The sequence below is a fragment of the Gorilla gorilla genome, chromosome X (assembly GCF_029281585.2).
Source record: "Gorilla gorilla gorilla isolate KB3781 chromosome X, NHGRI_mGorGor1-v2.1_pri, whole genome shotgun sequence".
NCBI lineage: Eukaryota > Metazoa > Chordata > Mammalia > Primates > Hominidae > Gorilla > Gorilla gorilla.
Window position 1 is genome coordinate 10,775,890 of NC_073247.2, and position 18,891 is coordinate 10,794,780.

The window sequence follows — 18,891 nt, forward strand, 5'->3', positions numbered from 1 at the left end:
CGGTGCGGGTGCCATCGGCGTGGGGTCGTCCCCCAACCTTACCGCTTACCGCAGCAGGCGTCAACAGTACGAGTGTCTTCACTACAAAACGGATGTTCAGGGAACACGTACCGGGTGTCGTTTCGATGACATCTCTCGACTCTCCAGCGGTTCTCAAAGTTCCCACATCCTGGTGCGGGGCAGGAGCGCAGCCTTCAGTATCCCCTGCACAGATAAGTTTGTCGTCTTTTCACAGATTGGTGAGTAGCCCAGGACACTCCCTCCCACCCTCAGTTCTGTGATACCACGGCTTTAGCGTCAGGCCAGATCCCACGGGACCACGTGGCTCCCAACACAGACGTTGGCCTCTCACATTTCTAGAGGCTGGACGTTGGAGGTCAGGGTGCTGGCTGGCTGGGCTCCTCAGGAGGTCTCTGCCTGGCTTGGAGAGAGGGTCATCTTCTCACTGTGTCTTCATGTGGTGCAGAGAGAGAGAGAGATGAAGTTCTGGGGTCTCTTGTTAGAAGGGCACTAACACCATCATGGGTCCCATCATGGGTCATAGGATCCCTCATCATGGGTCATGGGACCCCCCCATCATGGGTTCCATCATGGGTCCCATCATGGGTCATAGGATCCCCCATCATGGGTTTCATCATGAGTCATAGGGCCCCCTATCATGGGTCCCATCATCGGTCATAGGATCCCCTATCATGGGTCCCATCATCGGTCATAGGACCCCCTATCATGGGTTCCATCATGGGTCATGGGACCCCCCCATCATGGATTACATCATGGGTCATAGGACCCCCTATCATGGGTTCCATCATTGGTCATGGGACCCCCCCATCATGGATTACATCATGGGTCACAGGACCCCCTATCATGGGTTCCATCATGGGTCATGGGACCCCCCCCATCATGGATTACATCATGGGTCATAGGACCCCCTATCATGGGTTCCATCATGGGTCATGGGACCCCCCCATCATGGATTACATCATGGGTCATAGGACCCCCCCCATCATGGGTCCCATCATGAGTCATGGGATCCCTCATCATGGGTTTCATCATGGGTCATAGGACCCCCTATCATGGATTCCATCATGGGTCATGGGAACCTCCATCATGGGTCCCATTATGGGTCATAGAATCCCCCATCATGGGTTCCATCATGAGTCATGGGACCCCCCCATCATGGGTTCCACATGGGATCCCTCATCATTAGTTCCATCATGGGTCATGGGACCCCCCCATCATGGGTTCCCTGATGGGTTCCACATGGGATCCCTCATCATTGGTTCCATCATGGGTCATAGGATCCCCCATCATAGGTCCCATCATGGGTCATGGGACCTCCCCCATCATGGGTTCCATCATGGGTCACGGGAACCCCCATCATGGGTTTCATCATGGGTCATAGGATCCCCTACCATGGATTCCATCATGAGTCATGGGATCCCTCATCACGAGTCCCATCATGGATCATGGGATCCCTCATCATGGGTTCCATCATGGGTCATGGGATGCCCCCATCATGGGTTCCACCATGAGTCATGGGATCCCTCATCATGGGTTCCACCATGAGTCATGGGATCCCTCATCATGGGTTCCACCATGAGTCATGGGATCCCTCATCATGAGTCCCATCATGGGTCATGGGATCCCTCATCATGGGTCCCATCATGGATCATGGGACCCCCCCGATCATGGGTCAAAGAATGCCCCATCATGGGTCCCATCATGTATCATTGGACCCCCCCATCATGGATTCCACCATGAGTCATGGGATCCCTCATCATGGGTCCCAGCATGGGTCATGGAAGCCCCCATCATGGGTCATGGGACCCCCCCCATCATGGGTCATGGGAGCCCCCATCGTGAGTCATGGAATCCCTCATCATGGGTCTCATCATGGGTCATGGGTCCCATCATGGGTCATGGGAACCCCCATCATGGGTCATGGGTCCCATCATGGGTCACGGGAGCCCCCATCATGGGGGTCCACCCTCATAACTTCAGCCCACACCAGTCACCTCCCAAAGGCCCCACCTTCTAACACCGCCCAACCAGGGGTTAGAGCTTCAACGGAGGAATTTGGGACAGAAGGACACACACTTTCAGTCCACGATACCCGAGCTCCGGGGAACCTCCCAGGTGGTGAGAATGTCAATATGCCCAGAGCTGACGTGCCCTGACCCCACGGGCAGGGTGCTCGGATGCTTCAGAAGAGGAGGGGGAAACGAGGAAGAGGAGGAGAAGGACAAGGAGAAGAGAAGGGAGGAGAGGAAGAACATGAGCAGGGGGAGGAGGAGGAGGAGGAGGAGGAAAAGAAGAAACAGAGGAAAAGGAGGGGGAGGAGGTAGAGATGGGGAGGGAAAGAAGAGGAGGAAGAGAAGAAAACGGAGAAAGGGGGAGGAGGAGGAGGAAGAGAAGAAAACAGGAGGGGGAGGAAGAGAAGAAAATGGAGGGAAAGGAGGGGGAAGGGTGGAGATGGGGAGAGAAGGAGCAGGAGGAGGAGAAGAAAGAGGAGAGGAGGAGGAGGAGGAGGAGAGGGTGGAGGAGGAAGAGGGTGAAGGAGAGAGGGAGGAGAATGGAGAGAGGAGGAGGAGGTGGGGGAGGAAGAGAAGGAGGTGAGGAGGAAGGGGAGGATAGAGAAGGTGGGGTAGAAGGGTGGTGAGGTGGGGAGGGAGAAGGAGGGGGAGGAGGAGAGAGAGGAGGACTGGGAGGAGGGTGGAGGGGGAGGAGGGGAGAGAGAAGGAGGGGAGAGGGTGGAGGAAGAGCAGGAGGAGGGAGGAGGAGGGGCAGAAGGAAGAAGGAGCGGGAGGAGAGGAGGAGAAAGGAGAAGGAGGAGGAGAAAGGAGGAGAAGGAGGAGGAGAATGGGCAGGGGAGGAGGAGGAGGGAGGAAAAGGAGGCGGAGGAGGGTGGAGGGGGAGGAAAGAGGAGGAGGGAGGAGGGGAGAGGATGGAGGAAGGGGAGCAGGAGGGGGAAGAAAGAGGAGGAGGAGGGGCAGAAGGAAGAAGCAGGAGTAGAGGAGGAGGAGGAGAATGGGCAGGGGAGGAAGAGGAGAGGGAGGAAAAGGAGGTGGAGGGTGAAGGAGGAGGAGAGAGGAGGGAGAAGGAGGGGAGAGGATGGAGGAAGGGGAGCAGGAGGGGGAGGAAAAAGGAGGAGGGGCCGGAGGAAGAAGGAGCAGGAGGAGAGGAGGAGAGGAGGAGGAGGAGGAGGAGGAGAATGGGCAGGGGAGGAGGAGAGGGAAGAAAAGGGGGAGGAGGGTGGAGGGGGAGGAAGAAAGAGAGGAGGGAGAAGGAGGGGAGAGGATGGAGGAAGGGGAGCAGGAAGGGGAGGAAAAAGGAGGAGGGGCAGGAGGAGAGGAGGAGGAGAATGGGCAGGGGAGGAGGAGAAAGGAGAGTGGAGGAGGAGGGTGACAAGGAGAATGGGGAGGAGAGACGAGGGGCAGAAAAAGGAGAGAGAGGAAGAGTAGGAGCGGAGGGGGAGGGGAGAAAGACCAGGAGGGTAGGAGGAGGGGGAGAAGGAGGAGGGGGCCAGGGCTGGACTTCCTTCCAGGGGCCCAGGGGAGACCCACACAGACAGACAGCCGGACACACAGGGCTGGGCTGGTAGTCGGGTCACACCTGAGGATGTGGAAGTGCCTGGGGTTCCCGGGAAGTGGAGGATGTCCTGGGCCACTGGGAGAGGCGGGACATCCCCTGGGGGGCTGAGGTGGGGGAGGTGAGAAGCCAGGCAGGGGCCAGGAAGTGGAAGCTTCAGGAGGATGTGTGCAGGTCAAAGTGTAGGAGTCTCCGGGGCGGGGGGGCCCATCTTGAATGACGCAGAGAGGGCCTCCAAGGCTCCAGTGCGCTGCAGGTGGGCAGAGGAGGCATGGGAAGTAGGGGTTGGCCCTGGGCAGGGGTGGGGAGTGGGCCAGGCTGCCCAACGGGGCTGAGCCGAGAGATGGAGGGGGCAGGGACAAAGACGTGCAGCCGCCAGTCCTCGGAAAAGCTGAACGCCTGGTACTTCAGAGAACAAAAGGGTGGTTCTGAAGGCTGCTCCCAGGACAGTGGGGCTCCGAGGGTGCAACCCCAAGGCTCACTCCCCCCAGTGCCCCCAACACGGCTCAGTCCTGTGTCTCTGCCTGTAGAGTTTCTTTGTTCCCTCTTCCTTCCTGGTGTTTTTCTCTCCCGCTCTCCAAATGCATAGAAGTAATTTGAAGTATCTCCAGAAAAAAAGAGAAAAAGAAAAAGAATTGATTTCTTGTACTCCTAAAAGTGTTTTTCTCGTTGCTAGAGATATTAACTCCACCCAACATGACTGCAAAGTGTAATAAGACACATTCCTTTATGCACTGGAAAATGAGAAGTCATTTCAATCGCAAATTTCGCTATGAGCTTCAGATACAAAAGGTAAACTTTCACCCCACCCCCAGCCCCCCCACCCCCGTGGACATCCCTTATTTTTGGTAAGTCGCACTCTGGGGCGTTGAAACGGGCAAAAATCTCCTCTGATAACGCCACAGAAGGCATGGATCATTAAAAAACAAAAACAAGAGGCTGGGTGCGGTGGCTCACGCCTGTAATCCCAGCACTTTCGGAGGCTGAGGCGGGCGGATCACAAGGTCAGGAGATCGAGACCATCCTGGCTAACGCGGTGAAACCCCGTCTCTACTAAAAATACGAAAAAGAATTAGCTGGGCGTGGTGGCATGGTCTTGTAGTTCCAGCTACTGGGGAGGCTAAGGCAGGAGAATTGCTTGAACCCAGGAGGTGGAGGTCGCAGGGAGCCGAGATCGCGCCACTGCACTCCAGCCTGGGCGACAGAGCGAGACCCCGTCTCAAAAAAAAACAAAAACAAAAACAAAAAAAAAAAGTTTGAGACTGTATGCGGTCTGTTGTTTTTTATTTTTATTATTTCTATTGTTATGTGGTTATTTTTATTTTTTCTTGAACTTCCTTTTTTCTTTTGTAGTGATCTACAGATTGAATGCAAGTTTCCCAGATATTTTTGATCCACAGTTCGTTGGATCAGTTGAACATAAATATATATTTATTTATTGAGCCACTCTGGCTCTGTAGCCCAGGCTGGAATGCAGTGGCTTAAATCTTGACTCACTGCAACCTCTGCCTCCTGGGTTCAAGTGATTCTCCTGCCTCAGCCTCCCGAGTAGCTGGGATTATGGGCACCCATCACCACACCCAGCTAAGTTTTTGTATTTTTAGTAGGAACAGAGTTTCACCATGTTGGCCAGGCTGGTCTCAAACTCCTGACCTCAGGTGATCCACCCGCCTCGGCCTCCCAAAGTGCTGGGATTACAGGTGTGAGCCTCCGTGCGCAGCCTATGTGTTATATTTAGTTTGTATTTTATTTTATTTTATTTATTTTATTATTTATTTATTTATTTTTGAGACGGAGTTCTGCTCTGTCACCCAAGCTGTTTGCTTGTTTGTTTATTTATTTATTTTTGAGACGGAGTCCTGCTCTGTTGCCCAGGCTGGGGTGCAGTGGCATGATCTCAGCTCACTGTAACCTCCGCCTCTCGGGTTCAACCAATTCTCAGCTTCAGCCTCCTGAGTAGCTGGGATTACAGGCACCTGCCACCACACCTGGCTAATTTTTTTTTTGGTATTTTTAGTAGAGATGGGGTTTCACCATCTTGGCCAAGCTGGTCTTGAACTCCTGACCTCGTGATCCACCTGCCTCAGCTTCCCAAAGTGCTGGGATTACAGGTGTGAGGCACTGTGCCCGGCCATATATTTATTATTTATGCTCAAATACTAATTATTTCATATGCAATTTTTCTGTAAGTCTAAATCTGCTCAAAAACGTTAGGTCTATTAATTTCTTTTATATTACCAAGTGTTTTTTAGCCAATCTGTTTGGGTTTTTTTTTTTTTAAGAAAATAAATGGCCGGGTGCAGTAGTTTATGCCTGTAATCCCAGCACTTTGGGAGGCCGAGATGGGCGGATCACTAGGTCAGGAGATAGAGACCATCCTGGCTAACATGGTGAAACCCCGTCTCTACTAAAAATACAAAAAAAATTAGCTGGGCCTGGTGGCGGGCGCCTGTAGTCCCAACTACTTGGGAGGCTGAGGCAGGAGAATGGCGTGAACCCGGGAGGAGGAGCTTGCAGTGAGCCGAGATCGCGCCACTGCACTCCAGCCTGGGTGACGGAGTGAGACTCCGTCTCATAAATAAATAAACAAATAAACCTTTTGGTCAGGTGCTATTTACTCCTAAGCTCATTATTTTGCCCCCACTGCTGCCCGAAGGCCTTCCCAGACCCCTCACTGTTTTGCTGGTTTTCCTGGAGGGAGAAATTTGAGTTTGGGAGGAGGAGGCTGTCAGGGACGGTCCAGACACTCAAAAGTTTGTTTGCTTTTGTGTTGCAGAGAATGCAGCCTGTTATCACAGAACAGGTGAGTGTTCCCTACCCCCAGCCGCTGTACTTGCCATTGCAAAGGGTGAGTTTTATTATTATTAAGAATAAAATGATACAAATATTAATAACTCTTATTAATAAAATAATGAAAATATTATTAATAATAAATGTTATTAGTCAATGTTCAGTGACTTTCATTGGACAGACTCTGAGTGTCACCCTTACTGCGATCTTGCAAAATTGGGATATTTCACATCCCCAAATTGAGGGATGGGAAAAGGAAGAGTCAGGGATGACACCTCCCAAGGTGTGAGAGCCAGATGCTATGGCTGGCCAGGTGCTGTCCAAACGAGGTCCACCCATTTGCCCCAGATTCCTTACCCTGGGCCAGGCAGCCCCAGTCCAGCAGGAACAAGCTACCAAACCATAGCTCTACCCAGCAGAGACAAGCATTCAGACAGGTGGCCCAGACCTCAGACAAGCATCCCACACAGAGGACCCTCCCCCAGCCCCTGCCTGGGATCTGGAGGAACAGACAGCCGGACCACAGCATTCTCTGTCCCCTCTCTCTCTGTCCATCTCTTTCCCCGTATCTCTTTCTCTGTCTCTGAATCTCTCTCCCTTTCTCCCTCCCTCTCTTTCTCTCTCTCTCGTGTCTATCTCCCTCCCCCTCTCTGTATCTCCCTCCCTTTCTCCCTCCCTCTATCTTTCTGGCTCTCTCCCTGTGTCTATCTCCCCCTGTCCCCATCTCTCTCTGTGTCTCTTTCCCTCCCTCTCTCATTCTCCTTCCCTCTCTCTATCTTTCTCTCTCTCCCTGTCTCTATCTCCCGCTCCGTGTCTGTCTGTCTGTGTCTGTATCTTTCTCCCTCCATCTCTCTCTCCGTCTCTCTCTCCCCGTTCCCATCTCTCTCTCTGTGTCTCTGTCTCTCCCTCTCTCATTCTCCCTCCCTCTTTTATTCTCCCTCCCTCTCTTTATCTCTCTCTCTCCTGGTCTCTATCTCCCCCCTCCCCATCTCTTTCTCTGTGTCTGTCTCTGTATCCTTCTCCATTTCTCCCTCCCTCTCTCTCTCTCTCCGTCTCTATCTCCCCCTCCCCATCTCTCTCTCCGTGTCTGTCTCTGTGTCTCTCTCTCTTTCTCCCTCCATCTTTCTCTCTGTCTCCCGGTCTCTATCTCCCTCTCTCCCCGTCTCTTTCTCCGTGTCTGTCTCTGTGTCTCTCTCCCTTTCTCCCTCCCTCCATCTCCCTCTCTCCCCATCTCTTTCTCCGTGTCTGTCTCTGTGTCTCTCTCCCTTTCTCCCTCCCTCCATCTCCCTCTCTCCCCATCTCTTTCTCCGTGTCTGTCTCTGTGTCTCTCTCCCTTTCTCCCTCCCTCCATCTCCCTCTCTCCCCATCTCTTTCTCCGTGTCTGTCTCTGTGTCTCTCTCCCTTTCTCCCTCCCTCCATCTCCCTCTCTCCCCATCTCTTTCTCCGTGTCTGTCTCTGTGTCTCTCTCCCTTTCTCCCTCCCTCCATCTCCCTCTCTCCCCATCTCTTTCTCCGTGTCTGTCTCTGTGTCTCTCTCCCTTTCTCCCTCCATCTTTCTCTCTCCCGGTCTCTATCTCCCCCTCCCCATCTCTCTCTCCGTGTCTGTCTCTGTATCTCTCTCCCTTTCTCCCTCCATCTTTCTCTCTCTCGGTCTCTATCTCCCCCTCTCCCTGTCTCTTTCTCCGTGTCTGTCTCTGTGTCTCTCTCCCTTTCTCCCTCCATCTTTCTCTCTCTCTCCTGGTCTCTATCTCCCCCTCTCCCTGTCTCTCTCTCTGTGTCTGTGTCTGTATCTCTCTCCCTTTCTCCCTCTATCTTTCTCTCTCTCTCTGCCTCTATCTCCCACTGTCCAAATCTGTCTCTGTCTCTCCCTCTTTCATTCTCCCTCTCTTTCTCTATCTCTCTCCTTGTCTGTATCTCCCCCTCTCCCAGTCTCTCTGTATCTCTGTATCTCTCTCCCTTTCTCCTTCCCTCTCTTCATCTTTCTTTTTCAAACGGAGTTTCGCTCTTGTTGCCCAGGCTGGAGTGCAATGGCACGATCTTGGCTCACTGCAACCTCCGTCTCCCAGGTTCAAGCGAATCTACTCCCTCAGCCTCCCAAGTAGCTGGGATTACAGGCACTCGCCACCATGCCCAACTAACTTTTTTTTTTTGTATTTTTAGTAGAGACAGGGTTTCACTAGTGGGCCAGGCTGGTCTCGAACTCCTGACCTCAGGCGATCCACCTGCCTCATCCTCTCAAAGTGCTGGAATTACAGGTGTGAGCCACCGTGCTCGGCCCCTCTCTTAATCTTTCTAGCTCTCTCCCTGTCTCTCTATCCCTTCCCCTCTCTGTCTCTCTCTCCCTTCCCCTCTCTGTCTGTCTCTCCATTCCCCTCTCTGTCTGTCTCTCCCTTCCCCTCTCTGTCTCTCTCTCCCTTCCCCTGTCTCTCTCTCCCTTCCCCTCTCTGTCTCTGTGTCTCTATGTCTCTCCCTTTCTCTCTCCCATTATTTCTCTGTGATTGTCTCTTTCTTTCTCTGCCTCTGTCTGTCCCCCTGTATTAGTCCATTGTCACACTGCTGATAAACATATACCCAAGACTGGGTAATTTATAAACAAAAGAGGGTTCCTGGACTCACAGTTCCATGTGGCTGGGGAGGCCTCACGATCACGGCAGAAGGTGAAGGAGGAGCAAAGGCATGTCTTACACGTCAGCGGGCAAGACAGAATGAGAGAGTCGCTGGGCGCGGTGGCTCACGCCTGTAATCACAGCACCTTGGGAGGACGAGGTGGGTGGACCACGAGGTCAGGAGTTCAAGACCAGCCTGGCCAACATGGTGAAACCTAGCTCTACTAAAAATAAAAAAAATTACCCAGATGTGGTGGTGGCGGGCGCCTGTAATCCCAGCTACTCGGGAGGCTGAGGCAGGAGAATCGCTTGAACCCGGGAGGCGGAGGTTGCAGTGAGTTGAGATCGTGCCATTGCACTGCAGCTTGGGCGACAGAGTGAGACTCCATCTCGAGAAAAAAAAAAAAAAAAAAGAGAGCCGAGAGAAAGGTTTCCCTTATTAAACCATTAGAACTCGTGAGACTTATTCACTACCCCGAGAACAGTGTGGGGGGAAACTGCCCCCATGATTCAGTTATGTCCTACCCAGTCCCTCTCACAACAGGTGGGAGTTATAAGGGCTACAATTCAAGATGAGATTTGGGTGGGGACACAGCCAAATTACATCACCCACTCTCTCTGTCTCTCTGCTTCTGTTTTCCTCTCTGTCTCTGTTTTTCTTTCCCTCTCTCTGTCTCCCCTCTCTGTCTCTTTGTATCTCTGTCTCTCTCTCTCCCTGTTTCTATCTCTGTCTCTCTCTGTCCATCACCCACTCTGTCTCTTTGTCTCTCTATGTCTCTGTTTCTGTTTTTCTCTTTCCCTCTCTGTCTCCCCTCTCTCTTTGTATCTCTGTCTTTCTCTCTGTCTCTCCCTGTTTCTGTCTCTCTCTGTCCATCACCCACTCTCTCTGTCTCTCTGTCTCTCTGTTTTTCTGCCTCTGTTTTTCTCTTTCCGTCTGTCTCCCCTCTCTGTGTCTCTTTGTATCTCTGTCTCTCCCTGTCTGTTTCTATCTCTGTCTCTCTCTGTCCATCATCTACTCTGTCTCTGTCTCTGTCTCTCTCTTTCTGTTTTTCTCTCTGTCTTTCTCTTTCCCTCTGTCTCCCCTGTCTCTTTGTATCTCTGTCTTTCTCTGTTTCTATCTGTCTCTCTCTGTCCATCACCCACTATCTGTCTTTGTCTATGTCTGTTTTTCTGTCTCTGTTTTTCTCTCTCCCTCTCTCTGTCTCCCCTCTTTGTGTCTCTTTGTATCTCTGTCTCTCTGTCTCTCCCTGTCTGTTTCTATCTCTGTCCTCCTGTATTAGTCCATTTTCATGGACTAATGAGGATCCTTCCCGCCTCTCCCAGCTCCTGGGGACTCTGGGGTCCCTGGGCTTGTGGCCATATCACTCCACTCTCTGCCTCCGTCTCCACATGGCCTTCTCCTCTGCATCCGTGTCTCCTTTTTATTTATTTATTTACTTATTTATTTATTTATTTACTTATTTATTTATTTATTTATTTTGAGACAGAGTCTCACTCTGTCACCCAGGCTGGAGTGCAGTGGTGCGATCTCAGCTCACTGCAACCTCCGCCTCCCAGGTTCAAGCGATTCCCCTGCCTCAGCTTCCCGAGTAGCTGGGACTACAGGTGCCCGCCACCACGCCTGGCTAATTTTTGTATTATTAGTAAAGATGGGATTTTACCTTGTTGCTCAGGTTGACCTCGAACTCCTGACCTCAGGTGATCTACCCGCCTCAGCCTCCCAAAGTGCTGGGATTACAGGTGTCAACCACTGCGCCCGGCCACGTCTGCTCTTCTTATAAGGATATTTGGTCATTGCATTTAGGGCCCACCCTGATCCAAAATGACATCATCTCAATCTACATCTTAATGACATCTGCCATGAACAGCTATTTCATCATAAGGCCCCACTGTAAGGTGCTGAGGGCTAAGACTGCAACATATGAATTTTGGGGGATCACAATGCAGCCTCATTCTTTTGTACCCATCAAATATGAATGGTGTTTTCTTCTACTTTTTTTTTTTTTTTTTTTGAGACGAGTCTCGCTCTGTCACCCAGGCTGGAGTGCAGTGGTGCGATCTCGGCTCACAGCAAGCTCTGCCTCCCGGGTTCACGCCATTCTCCTGCCTCAGCCTCCTGAGTAGCTGGGACCTCAGGCGCCCGCCACCGGGCCTGGCTAATTTTTTGTATTTTTAGTAGAGACGGGATTTCACTGTGGTCTCGATCTCCTGACCTTGTGATCTGCCCTCCTCGGCCCTCCAAAGTGTTGGGATTACAGGCGTGAGCCACCGCGCCTGGCCGAGCTATTTCATCATAAGGCCCCACTGTAAGGAGCTGGGGGCTAAGACTGCAACATATGAATTTTGGGGGATCACAATGCAGCCTCATTCTTTTGTACCTATCAAATATGAATGGTCTTTTCTTCTACTTTTTTGTTTGGTTTTTAATTTCAGACAGGTTCTCACTCTGTCACCCATGCTGGAGTGCATGGCACAGTCACGGCTCACTGCAATCTCTGCCTCCTGGGCTCAAGGGATCCTCCTGCCTCAGCCCCCCAAGTAGCTGAAACTACAGGCGTTTGCCACCATGTCAGCTCATTTAAAAAAAAATTTGGCCGGGCGTGGTGGCTCACGCTGGTAATCCCAGCACTTTGGGAGGCCGAGGCGGGTGGATCATGAGGTCAGGAAATCGAGACCATCCTGGCTAACACGGTGAAACCCCGTCTCTACTAAAAAAAAAATACAAAAAATTAGCCGGGCATGGTAGCGGGTGCCTGTAGTCCCAGCTACTCGGGAGGCTGAGGCAGGAGAATGGCGTGAACCCGGGAAGCGGAGCTTGCAGTGAGCCGAGATCACGCCACTGCACTCCAGCCTGGGTGACAGAGTGAGACTCCATCTCAAAAAAAGAAAAATTTTTTTTTTGGCTGGACGTGTTGGCTCACACTGGTAATCCCAGCACTTTGGGAGGCCGAGGCGGGTGGATCACCTGAGGTTGGGAGTTCGAGACCAGCCTGACCAACATGGAGAAACCCCGTCTCTACTAAAAATACAAAATTAGCCGAGCGTGATGGTGGGCACCTGTAGTCCCAGCTACTCAGGAGGCTGAGGCAGGAGAATCGCTTGAATCTGGGAGGCGGAGGTTGCAGTGAGCCGAGTTGGTGCCACTGCACTCCAGCCTGGGCAACAAGAGTGAAACTCTGTCTCAAAACAAAACAAAACAAATTTTCTTCTAGAGATGGGGTCTTGGTTTGTTGCCCAGGCTGGTCTCAAACTCCTAAGCTCAAGGTATCCTCCCACCTCAGCCTCCCTAGTAGCTGGGACCAAAGACGTGTGTCACCACATCTGGTAATTTTTACAGTTTTTTTTTTTTTTTTTTGGTAAAGATGGGGTATTGCTATGTTGCCCAGGCTGGTGTCAAACTCCTGGGCTTAAGCAATTCTCCCACCTCAGCCTCCAAAAGTGCTGTGGTGAGAGGCATGAACCATAGCGCCCAGCCCCTCTTTTCTTATTATTTTATTTATTTATTTATTTATTTATTTATTTAGAGACAGAGTCTCACTCTGTTACCCAGGCTGCAGTGCAGTGGTGTGATCTCGCCTCACTGCAACCTCCACCTCTCAGGTTTAAGCGATTCTCCTGCCTCAGCCTCCTGAGTAGCTGGGATTACAGGTGCGTGCCACCACGCCTGGATAATTTTTGTATTTTTAGTAGAGACGGGGTTTCACTGTGTTAGCCAGGTTGGTCTCGATTTCCTGACCTCGTGATCCACCCACCTTGGCCTCCCAAAGTGCTGGGATTACAGGCGTCCACCACCACGCTCGGCTAATTTTTTGTATTTTTAGTAGAGACGGGGTTTCACTGTGTTAGCCAGGATGGTCTCAATCTCCTGACCTCGTGATCCACCTGCCTCAGCCTCCCAAAGTGCTGGGATTACAGGTGCCCGCCACCATGCCAGGCTAATTTTTGTATTTTTAGTAGAGACAGGGTTTCACCATGTTGGCCAGGCTGGTCTCGAACTCCTGACTTCAGGTGATCCACCTGCCTCGGCCTCCCTAAGTGCCCAGGTGAGAGTCATGAGCCACCATACCTGGCCCCTCTTCTTTATTTTCTTTCAAACCACAGGTCAGAGACAGAACCTCCTTCCAGCTACTCAATCCTGGAACGTACACAGTACAAATAAGAGCCCGGGAAAGAGTGTATGAATTCTTGAGCGCCTGGAGCACCCCCCAGCGCTTCGGTGAGTGGGCTGTGCGGGGTGAGCGGGGTGCGCCGGGTGCGCGGGGTGAGCGGGGTGCGCCGGGTGCGCGGGGTGAGCGGGGTGCGGGGTGCGCGGGGTGCGCGGGGTGAACGGGGTGCGCCGGGTGAGCGGGGTGAGCCGGGGGTGCGGGGTGAGCGGGGTGCGCGGGGTGCGGGGTGCAGCGGGTGCGCGGGGTGAGCGGGGTGCGCGGGGTGCGCCGGGTGAGCGGGGTGAGCCGGGTGAGCGGGGTGAGCGGGGTGCGCGGGGTGCGCGGGGTGCGCGGGGTGAACGGGGTGCGCCGGGTGAGCGGCGTGAGCCGGGTGAGCGGGGTGCGGGGTGCGCGGGGTGAGCGGGGTGCGCGGGGTGAACGGGGTGAGCCGGGTGAGCGGGGTGAGCCGGGTGAGCGGGGTGCGGGGTGCGCCGGGTGCGCGGAGTGCGCGGGGTGAGCGGGGTGCGCGGGGTGAACGGGGTGCGCCGGGTGAGCGGGGTGAGCGGGGTGAGCCGGGTGAGCGGGGTGCGGGGTGAGCGGGGTGAGCCGGATGAGCGGGGTGAGCCGGGTGAGCGGGGTGCGGGGTGAGCGGGGTGCGCCGGGTGCGCGGGGTGCGCGGGGTGCGCCGGGTGAGCGGGGTGAGCCGGGTGCGCGGGGTGTGCGGGGTGCGGGGTGCGCCGGGTGCGCGGGGTGCGCGGGGTGTGCGGGGTGCGCCATCCTGGGTCACGGAAACACTCCTCTCCTGCAAAGGAGAGGAGATTGACTCCCCCAGTTTCTGTGACCCGAAAAAGGACCCTGAACCCGACGGTGAACTCACACCTTGCTCTTACTCACGAGAGGAGACGTGGAGGGGAAACAAGGTCGTCCCACTGACAGACACCCCCTGGGCCTTGTAATAAAGACCGAGGCGGGAGGATCACAAGGTCAGGAGATCGAGACCATCCCGGCTAACACGGTGAAACCCCGTCTCTACAAAAAATGTAACAAATTAGCCAGGCGTGGTGATGGCCGCCTGTAGTCCCAGCTACTCGGGAGGCTGAGGCGGGAGAATGGCGTGAACCCGGGAGGCGGAGCTTGCAGTGAGCCCAGATCGCGCCAGTGCACTCCAGCCTGGGCGACAGAGCGAGACTCCATCTCAACAACAAAACAAAAGGATCGCCTCAGAGTAGAACTTCTGGCCCGGCACGGTGGCTCACGCCTGTCATCCCAGCACATTGGGAGGCTGAGGTGGGTATATCACCTGAGGTCAGGAGTTCGAGATCAGCCTGGCCAACGTAGAAAAACCCTGTCTCTACTAAAAATACAAAAATTAGGTCGGGTGCTGTGGCTTAAGCCTGTAACCCCAGCTACCAGGGAGGCTGAGGCAGGAGAATCGCTTGAATTGTGTTCCCTGAAAATTCGTGTGTTGAAGCTTTGATCGCCCAGGACCTCAGAATGTCACTGTGTTTGGAGTTGGGGTGTTTAAAGAGGCAATTAAGGTAAAATGAGGTCAGTAGGGTGGGCCATAATCTAACAGGACTGGGGTCCTCAGAAGACATGAGGACACAGACACACAGAGGGACGACCCTGTGAGGCTGCAGGGAGAAGACGGCGTCTCCAAGCCCAGGAGAGAGGCCTCAGGAAGAACCAGCCCTGCCCATACCTGGATCTCAGACTTCCAGCCTCCAGGGCTGTGGGAGAATCAGTGTGTTTTGTTTATAAGCTGCCTAGTCTGTGGTATTCTGTGATAGCAGCCTGAAATGGACTAAGACATCTCATAAAAAGGAGATGAGGACACAGACACACATGGAGGGACAACCCTGTGAAGACACAGGGAGAAGACGGTGTCTCCAAGCCCAGGAGAGAGGCCTCAGGAGGAACCAGCCCTGTCCACACCTGGATCTCAGACTTCCAGCCTCCAGGGCTGTGGGAGAATCAGTGTGTTTTGTTTATAAGCTGCCTAGTCTGTGGTATTCTGTGATAGCAGCCTGAAATGGACTAAGACATCTCATAAAAAGGAGATGAGGACACAGACACACATGGAGGGACAACCCTGTGAGGCTGCAGGGAGAAGACGGCGTCTCCAAGCCCAGGAGAGAGGCCTCAGGAGGAACCAGCCCTGTCCACAACTGGATCTCAGACTTCCAGCCTCCAGGGCTGTGGGAGAATCAATGTCTGTTGTTTATAAGTCACCCAGTCTATGGTATTCTGTGATAGCAGCCTGAGATGGACTAAGACATCTCATAAAAAGAGGAGATGAGGACACAGACACACACAGAGGGCGACCCTGTGAGCACACAGGGAGAAGACGGGGTCTGCAAGCCCAGGAGAGAGGCCTCAGGAGGAACCAGCCCCTGCCCATGCCCATCTCTTGATCTTGGACCTGCAGCTTCCAGGACTGTGGGAGAATCAATTCCTTTTTTCTTTCTTTTTTTTTTTTTTCCCTCTTTTTCTGAGATGGAGTCTCACTCTGTCGCCAGGCTGGAGTGCAGTGGCGTGATCTTGGCGCACTGCAACCTCCGCCTCCCAGGTTCAGGCCATTCTCCTGCCTCAGCCTCCTGAGTAGCTGGGATGACAGGCGCCCGCCACCACGCCCGGCTAATGTTTGTATTTTTTTTTTTTCTTTATAAAATTTTCTTTTTTTTTTTTTAATTTTTATTTTTTTATTGATCATTCTTGGGTGTTTCTTGCAGAGGGGGATTTGGCAGGGTTACAGGACAATAGTGGAGGGAAGGTCAGCAGATAAACAAGTGAACAAAGTTCTCTGGTTTTCCTAGGCAGAGGACCCTGCGGCCTTCCGCAGTGTTTGTGTCCCTGGGTACTTGAGATTAGGGAGTGGTGATGGCTCTTAACGAGCATGCTGCCTTCAAGCATCTGTTTAACAAAGCACATCTTGCACCGCCCTTAATCCATTCAACCCTGAGTGGATACGGCACATGTTTCAGAGAGCACAGGGTTGGGGGTAAGGTCACAGATCTACAGGAGAGACGGGCTTTCTGGCCATGTTGGCCAGGCTGGTCTCATACTCCCGACCTCAGGTGATCCGCCCGCCCTGGCCTCCCAAAGTGCGGGAATTACAGGCGTGAGCCACCGTGCCCGGCCAAATTCCTTTTTTCTGAAGCCACCAGGCTGTGGGACTTTTTTATGGCAGTCCCAGCAGACAGATCCACCCTCATTCCAAATAAGGTTATCGTCATAGGTTCTGGGGGTGAGGTCGTAGATGTATGTTTTTTTTTTTTTTTTTTTTTTTGGAGAGAGAGTCTCTCTCTACTGCCCAGGCTGGAGGGCAGTGGTGCGATCACGGCTCATTGCAGCCTCGACCTCCTGGGCTCAAGCAATCCTCTCGGGAGGCTAAGAGAGGAGAATCGTTTGAATCCGGGAGGCAGAGGTTGCAGTGAGCTGAGATCGCACCACAGCACTGCAGAGCGAGATTCTGTCTCAAAAAAAAAGAAAAAAGAGAAAAAATAGGCCGGGTGCGTGGCTCCCGCCTGTAATCGCAGCACTTTGGGAGGCCGAGGCGGCTGGATCACTTGAGGTCAGGAGTTCAAGACCAGCCTGACGAAGATGGTGAAACCCCATCTCTATGAGAAATACAAAAATTACCCGGGCGTGGTGGCGGGCGCCTGTAGTCCCAGCTACTCGGGAGGCAGGGGCAGGAGAATCGCTTGAACCTGGGAGGTGGAGGTTGTGAGCTGAGATCATACCACTGCACTCCAGCCTGGGTGACAGAGTGAGACTCCATCTCAAAAAAAAAAAAAAAAAAAAAAAAGAAAAAGAAAAAATTAACACACACACACAAATTCCGTGATAAACACAAAATCAAGTTCAAAGCACGCACGCCAGTGCTGCCTCTGCTGCCCCTCCATGCTGCCCACACCCAAAGCACCCGCCGGCCTGCTGGGCACAGTGGAAGTCTCTGGCGCTCCCCGTGTCCCAAGCACCAGGCAGACAGGGATCCCTGGTGGTCTTTCATCTCCCTTAGGGTTCCAGACTGGGGCTGGGAGGTCCGGAAGTCGCTCCCGGTCCTGGTACTCACGTGGCCTGCAGGTGGTCACAGTCCCTGTGCAGGTGGCACTACTGGGGTGTCCCCCCCTGGACACCACCCCATGTGGCAGCCACCTCTGTGCTTCCCAGGGCCCCGGGGAGAGCTTACAGTCCCTGGTCCCCCCAGGACAGCCCCCGGTCTGTGACCCTCTCGCCCTTTCCCCCCTAGAGTGCAACCAGGAGGAGGGCGCAAACACACATGCCTGGCGGACGTCGCTGCTGATGGCGCTGGGGACGCTGCTGGCCCTGGTCTGTGTCTTCCTGATCTGCAGAAGGTGAGCCCTCGAGGGCGTCCGCGGGCGTCGCTTGTTTCCAGTGTGACCCTGAAAGTTATTCACAGAACCATCCTGAGAATTATCATTATTATTTTTGCGACGGAGTCTCGCTCTTGTCGCCCAGGCTGGAGTGCAGTGGCGTGATCTGGGCTCACTGCAGCCTCTGCCTCCCGGGTTCAGGCGATCCTCCTGCCTCAGCCTCCCAAGTAGCTGGGATTACAGGCACCCAGCAACACACCCAGCTAATTTTTGTATTTTTAGTAGAGACGGGGTTTTGCCATGTTGGCCAGGCTGGTCTCGAATTCCTGGATTCAGGTGATCCACCTGCCTCGGCCTCCTAAAGTGCTGGGATTACAGGCGTAAGCCACCTCGCCTGGCCCTTATTATTATTGTTATGATTATTATTATTTTTTGAGTCTTGCTCTGTCACCCAGGCTGGAGTGCAGTGGCACGATCTTGGCTCACCCCAGCCTCCACCTCCCAGGTTCAAGTGATTCTCCTGCCTCAGCCTCCCGAGTAGCCGGGATTACAGGTGTGCAACACTGCACCCCGCTAATTCTTGTATTTTTAGTGGAGACAGGGTTTCACCATGTTGGCCACGCTGGTCTTGAACTCCTGGCCTCAAGTGATCCTCCTGCCTCGGCCTCCCAAAGTGCTGGGATTACAGGCATGAGCCACCTCACCTGGCCCTTTGAGAATTATTCACAGAAGACCAGGGGCCAGGTCCTCTCTGCTAGCTGCCCCCTGCCAGGAGGTCTGTAGAGCCAAAGCTGAGGGCTCTGGTGGGACCAAGGGTGTCCCCAGGGTGGAGGAAGCAGGGCCAGTCCTCCCCTGCCCTGCCCAGCGGGCCTGACAGAGTCAGAGGGCGAAAGACCAGGCTTTCTGGTCGGAAAGGGGCCTGGGCTAACGTCAAAGCTGTCCACTTGGATGGGCCAGGATCCGTCATGCAGACCAACTCTAGGTTTTTGGTCACCAGCTGGGTCACCCCAGGCCCTGTATCCTTTTTTTTAGAGAAGGAGTTTTGCTTTTGTTGCCCAGCCTGGAGTGCAATGGCGCCATCTCGGTTCACTGCAACCTCTGCCTCCTGGGTTCAAGCGATTCTCCTGCCTCAGCCTCCTGAGTAGCTGGGATTACAGGGATATGCCACCATGCCTGGCTAATTTTGTATTTTTAGTAGAGACGGGGTTTCTCCGTGTTGGTCAGGCTGGTCTTGAACTCCTGACCTCATGTGATCCACCCACCTCGGCCTCCCAAAGTGCTGGGATTACAGGCATGAGCCACCATGCCCGGATAATTTTGTATTTTTAGTAGAGACGGAGTTTCTCCGTGTTGGTCAGGCTGGTCTTGAACTCCTGTCCTCAGTTGATCTGCCCGCCTGGGCCTCCCAAAGTGCTGGGATGACAGG

General features: G+C 53.6%; 1 protein-coding gene and 1 long non-coding RNA gene across 6 annotated transcripts in view; one reads left to right on the forward strand and one right to left on the reverse strand.

The window, feature by feature from the left end:
• The window catches only part of LOC129530049 (interleukin-3 receptor subunit alpha), a 40,840-nt gene that overhangs the window by 19,467 nt on the left and 2,482 nt on the right, over positions 1-18,891 (forward strand). For 2 of the 3 annotated variants that reach the window (XM_055376323.2, XM_063702870.1), the window contains exons 6-10: positions 55-239; positions 4,265-4,380; positions 6,365-6,391; positions 13,085-13,199; positions 17,381-17,486. In XM_055376323.2, the coding sequence (XP_055232298.1) occupies positions 55-239; positions 4,265-4,380; positions 6,365-6,391; positions 13,085-13,199; positions 17,381-17,486 (549 nt within the window). The remainder of the gene's footprint in view (positions 1-54; positions 240-4,264; positions 4,381-6,364; positions 6,392-13,084; positions 13,200-17,380; positions 17,487-18,891) is intronic. The other variant, XM_055376324.2, reaches the window with a different exon arrangement.
• LOC129530051 (uncharacterized) lies at positions 233-17,386 on the reverse strand. Of its 3 annotated transcripts, XR_010132476.1 has the most exons (6): positions 14,008-17,386; positions 13,050-13,118; positions 9,228-9,372; positions 8,994-9,129; positions 3,613-4,193; positions 233-451 (listed from the first exon to the last, which is right to left on the reverse strand). It is a non-coding gene; the product is annotated as an uncharacterized lncRNA (long non-coding RNA). The 3 variants fall into 3 exon arrangements; XR_008675571.2 differs by lacking the exon at positions 14,008-17,386 and having other exon boundaries at positions 13,050-13,160; XR_010132475.1 differs by lacking the exons at positions 13,050-13,118; positions 14,008-17,386 and adding an exon at positions 10,645-11,005.